This window comes from Gopherus flavomarginatus, chromosome 15 (genome assembly GCF_025201925.1).
Source record: "Gopherus flavomarginatus isolate rGopFla2 chromosome 15, rGopFla2.mat.asm, whole genome shotgun sequence".
Lineage (NCBI taxonomy): Eukaryota > Metazoa > Chordata > Testudines > Testudinidae > Gopherus > Gopherus flavomarginatus.
In genome coordinates, this window is record NC_066631.1 from 18,840,051 (window position 1) to 18,847,681 (window position 7,631).

Consider the following 7,631-nt stretch of genomic DNA (forward strand, 5'->3'; position numbering starts at 1 on the left):
AAGTTCGTGTACTCTCTTGCATGTTGATAAAGACTGCAGAAATAGATTGCTTCTGAAATCTCACTATGGATTCCGAGGGGACTGTCCTATAAAGTATCTTTACCATAGCTCATCCCCAAAGCAAAAAGGTTTCCAGGGTTGTGGGGTGGTGGTTGGTTTTTTTTAATGTCACCCCTCTTCCTCTGTGCACAGTACTACTGCCCAGATTAATGTTTGGTTGATTTGATGACTAATCCGGTACCATGTGCAAACCATGAGACGCTCCCCCTCCCCCCTTTTGCCCCTGGAGGGACTGTACCATCATTTGAATGGTATTTCCCAATAATGTGCTCATCATGGCAGAAAATTTCCCAAAGAAAATGAATTTTACTTTCTTCACTGACAGCTCTAAGAAACACAGTGGTTTAATTGGACCTATCTGCAGATGTGTGCTTGACAATGAGCATGCCCAGAAAAAAAAAAAAAAACAGACAGGTCTAGACCATCTGTTTTAAAGCAACACAAAGCTGGATAGTTTGCTCATTATCAACTCAGACAGACATTAGTTGGTTTAAGTGTTAAGATAATATCCCACAGCAGTTTCTGCTAAAGGCCATAAAACAGCACCCATCAGTTTATCATAAATCTTTTCTTTTTAAACATTCCAGCATTTACACATTCAATATTGCTCAGCAGAGACTCAGCCAAATTTTCTTTTTACATACATTAAGAGTCAGTTTCCCTTAACCAAAATCTTGCCAGCTCAGTCCCCCTGTAGATTTACAGGGCATCATGCATTAGAAACATTTCTTCTCAGAACAGCTCCAGACACTGCTGCTGAGCAGGTTGTCCCCTTCCAAACACCATCACCATATGCCCTGCTAGTAATGACTTCCCAAGCAAAACACTCAGAGATTAGGGATAGAGAGGGGAAATTTAGGGCCCAAAGAGATGGCAGTTTCTCTTAAGTTTAAAAGGATCGTCTTTAGGGTACAAAGAAGTTGGTTCTGATCATCAGCTACTTGTTACAACAGACTTTATAAACACACTGCTAACAAAGTGTGGGTGAGCTGAAAAATCCTGGTAGCCACAAGGCCACAAACTATGGGAGAAGGAGCCTGTGTTCTAAGAGATTTGGTCTGGAAATCAGACAGGTTCTTTGGGAAACCTTCTGACAAAATAAGATCTTGGTATGTGGGTATAAACATTAAGAATGCTGTACTGATGTACAAGAGGGCCAGGGAAACATAACAAGGATTACAGTAAATTAAAATCCTAGACAAGATAGATACTAAAATGGCAGGAAATCCAAAGTATGAATAACCAAACACATTATTCAACGTGCTGTATTAAAAATGTGGTAAAGTGAATGAGGACACTATTATTGCTCATATTTACTGAGAATATGATGAACTCTTTTCTTTGATAAATGCCTTTAGATAGCGGTTTTTCTCCTATCAACTCAAATTTTCCCATCACACACCCACAAAACAAAACTCAAAAGCCACACAAAGTGCTAGATTGTCATTGCCCCTCTGAGAATATTACCTTTCCTGCTCTGCTTAATTTAGCTCAGACAAGACAAGCAGTATTTGCTCAGCAAATATTGTTTGTAATAAGTCTGACAAGCAATATTTTTGCCAACCTATTAACAGCAGGAAAATATGGACAGTCAATAACGGATGAAGAATTTGTTCAATTACTTCAAAAATTGGGAATTACAACCAGGGGATTATTATCCATTTAAATATCTCTTTTTCCACAAAATGTTAAACACTGGCCATTTGCTAACAGTCTCCTGAGACAGATAAAGTAATATTCTGGCAATACAAATACAAACTTTAAAGGCCTAGAAAAAAATGGTTTAAGTATTGACTCTAGAATTCACAATGTCAGGTTATCGTCAATATACCATGATGCACAAATAAGTTGCATTCCTCCCATCAGATATTTGTCAGCCAATTAAAATCCTAAACAAACATTTAACTTGCCCTGATACTTGACATTAGTTGAAATGGAAAGTATAGGACTACCCACAAATACTGGCCTACAGCAACTTATGAACAGACACACAAGTACTCAAGAAAGATACTGGTGTTCACTTGCCATCCCTATGACCACATACATACACAGCTTCCCCTCCATTTAAATTCCTCCAGGCTGACATCAGGATTAATGCACACAGGTAATTTACAAGAAGAAAGTTAACTGGTATTTACAATCTGGAACCTAGATTCAGTGCCTCTATAAAGGTCCCATGCTTTTTCAGGAGACAATACCATTGCTCTGGACCATGAAACATACAAATACCAGAGAACCCATCATTCTGATCTCTTACCTCCAAGGCTTCTAAGGTATTGAAGCTGGCTATAGCAAACCCATCAATTAAATCCTCTTCTTGGGAGCTGGATTCCCGTCTCCTGCGCCTCGGAGGTCTGACATTTCTGGCGGTGGACGCCAGGTTTGGGGGATTTGTACAGTTTTGGCTTGTATTTTCCTTGCCAGGGCTTTGCTCCTTTTCGGATGCCGAAGAAGGACTTTGATTTCGGGGATCCCTGGCATTAGCTTCCCTTCTCCTCACGCGGTCCCTTTGGGACCTTGATCTCCGGCTCTGCCTGATTTTCCCATCCATTTCCAAACGAGAAAAAGAAAAAAGGAAGGGGGGAGATAAAAAAAATCACCCCCCTTCCTCACTCACCACTTCCCCTCCCCAACCCCCGAAGCCCTAAAAATCCTCCTGTTCAGACCCTCCGATCCAGAGAGATTATAATCCACAGAACAAGGCTGGGTAGTGGTGGTGGTGGTGGTGGGAGAAGAGAGGGGGGAGATAAAAAAATTAAATCCACAGAATGACCTTGACAAAATCCCCCCCTCCAAAAAAAAAGAGGGTTAAAAAAAATCTCAGCCCCTCGGATTCACAGCGGCGGCGGCAGCAGCAGAAGGCGGAGATCCAGAAGAGCTCGACCCGGCTCGGGATAATCCAGCGGCGGCGGCTCTGCGCCCCCTCCCCCGGGGCAGCGACCGGCTCCGGCCCCCGATCCGAACGGCCAGCAGCCACGGGGGGTTGCAACAATATCACTCGCTCCGCAACTTTGTTGCAATGAAGAGAGAGAGAGAAAATCCCGGTGCAGCCCCCGCTGCCGCCGCCTGCAACCCCTCCTGCCGGGCACGACTCCCCGCCCCCGGCACGGCTCCCCGACTGCCCCCGCCCGCCGCCGGAGCACGCACGCCCCCCTCCCCAGCCCGGCCGCCCCCCAGCGCAGCCCCAGCCCCTGGAAGCGTCTCAGTCTGCGCTCCCCGGATTCCGCCCCATTCTCCCCGAGCTGGGACGATTAGCACCGCCCGGCCGGCCGCGCATGAGCAAGGCTGCCAGCTGCGCGTCAGTCGCCGGCGCAGGCCCGACCGTGCCCCGCCTCCCCCGCCGGGAGCCCCCCGCCCCCCCATCTGCCCCCGGCCCAGAACCCCGGGAGCACCCGCCTGCCCAGCCCAGAACCCCGGGGAGCTTCCCCCCAGCCAGGAACCCCGGGACCACCCGCCTGCCCAGCCCAGAACCCCGGGGAGCTTTTCCCCAGCCCAGAACCCCGGGGAGCTTCCCCCCCAGCCCAGAACCCCGGGACCACCCGCCTGCCCAGCCCAGAACCCCGGGGAGCTTTTCCCCAGCCCAGAACCCCGGGACCACCCGCCTGCCTAGCCCAGAACCCCGGGACCGCCCGCCTGCCTAACCCAGAACCCCGGGGAGCTTCCCCCCAGCCCAGAACCCCGGGACCACCCGCCTGCCCAGCCCAGAACCCCGGGGAGGTTCCCCCCAGCCAAGAACCCCGGGACCGCCCGCCTGCCCAACCCAGAACCCCGGGGAGCTTTTCTCCAGCTCAGAACCCCGGGACCACCCGCCTGCCTAGCCCAGAACCCCAGGACCGCCCGCCTGCCTAGCCCAGAACCCCGGGGAGCTTCCCTCCAGCCCAGAACCCCGGGACCGCCCGCCTGCCTAGCCCAGAACCCCGGGGAGCACCCGCCTGCCCAGCCCAGAACCCCGGGGAGCTTTTCTCCAGCCCAGAACCCCGGGACCACCCGCCTGCCTAGCCCAGAACCCCGGGACCACCCGCCTGCCCAGTACAGAACCACGGGGAGCTTCCCCCCAGCCCAGAACCCTGGGACCACCCGCCTGCCTAGCCCAGAACCCCGGGACCGCCCGCCTGCCCAATACAGAATCCCGGGGAGCTTCCCCCCAGCCCAGAACCCCGGGACCACCCGCCTTCCCAATACAGAATCCCGGGGAGCTTCCCCCCAGCCCAGAACCCCGGGACCACCTGCCTGCCTAGCCCAGAACCCCGGGACCACCCGCCTGCCCAGTACAGAACCCCGGGGAGCTTCCCCCCAGCCCAGAACCCCGGGACCACCCGCCTGCCTAGCCCAGAACCCCGGGGAGCTTCCCCCCAGCCCAGAACCCCGGGACCGCCCGCCTGCCTAGCCCAGAACCCCGGGGAGCTTCCCCCCAGCCCAGAACCCCGGGACCACCCGCCTGCCCAGGACAGAACCCCGGGGAGCTTCCCCCCAGCCCAGAACCCCGGGACCACCCGCCTGCCTAGCCCAGAACCCCGGGGAGCTTCCCCCCAGCCCAGAACCCCGGGACCACCCTCCTGCCTAGCCCAGAACCCCGGGGAGCTTTCCCCCAGCCCAGAACCCTGGGACCGCCCGCCTGCCTAGTCCAGAACCCCGGGGAGCTTCCCCCCATCTCAGAACCCCGGGACCACCCGCCTGCCTAGCCCAGAACCCTGGGACAACCCGCCTGCCCAGTACAGAACCCCGGGGAGCTTCCCCCCAGCCCAGAACCCCAGGACCACCCGCCTGCCCAGTACAGAACCCCGGGGAGCTTCCCCCCAGCCCGGAACCCCGGGACCACCTGCCTGCCTAGCTCAGAACCCCGGGGAGCTTCCCCCCAGCCCAGAACCCCGGGACCGCCCGCCTGCCTAGCCCAGAACCCCGGGACCGCCCGCCTGCCTAGCCCAGAACCCCGGGGAGCTTCCCCCCAGCCCAGAACCCCGGGACCACCCGCCTGCCTAGCCCAGAACCCCAGGGAGCTTCCCCCCAGCCCAGAACCCCGGGACCGCCCGCCTGCCTAGCCCAGAACCTCGGGGAGCTTCCCCCCAGCCCAGAACCCCGGGACCGCCCACCTGCCTAGCCCAGAACCCCGGGGAGCTTCCCCCCAGCCCAGAACCCCGGGACCACCCGCCTGCCTAGCCCAGAACCCCGGGACCACCCGCCTGCCCAGCCCAGAACCCCGGGGAGCTTCCCCCCAGCCCAGAAACCCAGGAGCACCCGCCTGCCCAGCCCAGAACCCCGGGAGCACCCGCCTGCCCAGCCCAGAACCCCGGGGAGCTTCCCTCCAGCCCACAACCACCCGCCTGCCTAGCCCAGAGCCCTGGGGAGCTTCGCCCTCTGTCCAGAACCCCAGGACAGCCCGCCTGCCCACCTCAGAACCCCGGTGAGCTTCCCCCCAGCCCAGAACTCCAGGACACCCACCTGCCAAGCCCAGAACCCCAGGGAGCTTTCCCCTCAGACCAGGACCGCCCGCCTGCCCAGCCCAGAACCCCGGGGAGCTTTCCCCCTCAGTTCAGAATCCCAGGATCGCCTGCCTGCCCAGCCCAGAACCCCAAGGGGCTTCCCCCCAGCCCAGAACCCCAGGAGCACTCACCTGCCCAGACCAAAACCCCAGGAGTGCCCCACCCCCAGCCCAGAACCCCAGGAGCACCCACCTGCCCAGCCCAGAACCCCGGGGATTGCCCCGCCCCCAGACCAGGACCCCGGGGAGCTTCCCCCACAGACCAGAACCCCAAGGATGGCCCCCCACTCCTCAGACCAGAACCCCAGGAGCTTCCCCTGCCACCCTTCAATCAGAATCAGGATAGTTCCTTCTGCCACCCCGCAGCCCAGAACCCTGGGAGCTTCTCCCCCAGCACAGAACCCAGGGAACTCCCCAGCCCTGAACCCCAGGGACCTTCCTGCCTTGCCCAGAACCCCTTGGATCTTCCCCCAACCCAGAACCCCGGGAGTGCCCACCTGACCAGACCAAAAGCCTGGGGAGCTTCCCCCTCAGACCAGAACCCTGGGGACCACCCCCCACTCATCAGACCAGAACCTTGGGAACTTCCCCTCCCACCTCTCAGTCAGAGTCAGGAGACTTCCTCCTGCCACCTCGCAGCCCATAACTTGGGAACTCCCTAACCCTGAACCCCAGGGACCTTTCCGCCTTCCCAGAACCCCTAGGATTTTCCCCCAGCCCAGAACCCTGGGAGCTTCCACCCACTACCCTTCATCCCAGAACCCCAATAAACTCCCCAGCCCAGAAGCTCCCACCACTACCACCCAGCCCAAATCCTTGGGAGCTTGCTCCATACCCAGCTTTCTCCAGCCTCCCTCAGCCTAGTACTGCAGGATTTTTCCCCTTAAACCCCATACTTCTCAGCCTAGAACCCACCAGCTCCCACTTGCTCCTCTACATCAGAGCATCGGAACTTTCTCCCCAGCTCATCCCTCCTCCCCCAGCCTCATTCCTGCAGAGCTATATCTGACCCTGTCTGTCCTCTGCTCCCCTACTTAGGATGCCTTCATGTGCTCCTTACAGCCCCCCCCCACTGCTCCCCACTTGTTATTTGTTCCCTCCACGCGCTTCCTTCTGCCCACCTGCTCCCACCTTCCCCCTGTGCCCCTCACACTGTGCTCCACCTGTGGTCCAGTGCTCCGCTTCTTCATCTTTCACCCTAACTCCCCCATTTTGCTGTTCTCTTAACCCCCCAGCTCCTGCCCCATTGCTTGGCTGTTGTCTATAACCAAATCCCCTCTCCCTTATGTGCTGACCCATAGACCCCTTTTCCTCCACTGTGCAAACTCTTTGGTTACACCACACATACAACTTTACCGCTGCTACCTCCAAGTGCCACCTGGGGCAACCCCTAGTCCCATTCCTAGGAGTAGTGGAATGAAATTATGAAAGGGAGACCAGAAGAGGAGTATCAGGAAAGACTTTCTATCAGACATGGGAAAAACCCATGAGGAAGATCCCACACTAGCTGGGCAAACTGTCAGGGAACCTGTAGAGTAATTCCCCAGAAGTGATGGAAGCCAAGAAACCCTCCCATCCCACATCCTGGTCCCTTGTACGAACAGGGGTGTTAATTTCCCCAACGGGGTGTCTCCTTTTCACGCTAAGGAGAATGAGGCTGGTACACCCCCTTGTAAGAGTCTGATTGGGGCCCCTATTTCTCCCGCTTTTCCTCAAAGTCCTCAGATTCCATCCTGCCCTAAGCACAGTAATGAAACAAGCTAGAAGCAGTGTGTCAATTCTCAGAAGTGGCTGCTGGTGGTCATTCCCTCTCCCCCACTCCTCCCCCTACACAAGGCTATTAACATATAGCCACAACCTTGCCCTGGCCTATTTAAACAACAAATACTACGTAAAATGACTTTAAAGTCATCCTTTAAAAAAAAAATAGAAATGTCAAATAAAAATAAATTAAAATAATGGGCGGAAGTTTTGTATTTAGTTTTATGCTGCTTAATGCAAATAGGCATTTGTGCATTGTGCACTTCTATCATGCTTGTATTGGTGTCATCTGTGCCCTAATACAAATCTTATAATCATTTATGTGCCAATT

At 55.7% G+C, this 7,631-nt stretch overlaps 1 protein-coding gene across 14 annotated transcripts in view; it reads right to left on the reverse strand.

Annotated features, from left to right (window-relative positions):
- Positions 1-3,133, reverse strand: part of FBRSL1 (fibrosin like 1) — a 760,769-nt gene extending 757,636 nt beyond the window's left edge. For all 14 annotated transcript variants that reach the window (XM_050924090.1, XM_050924082.1, XM_050924093.1 and 11 more), the window contains exon 1: positions 2,318-3,133. In XM_050924090.1, coding sequence (XP_050780047.1) covers positions 2,318-2,611 — 294 coding nt within the window. In that variant the 5' untranslated portion in view covers positions 2,612-3,133. The remainder of the gene's footprint in view (positions 1-2,317) is intronic.
- Between the last annotated feature and the right edge of the window lie 4,498 nt (positions 3,134-7,631).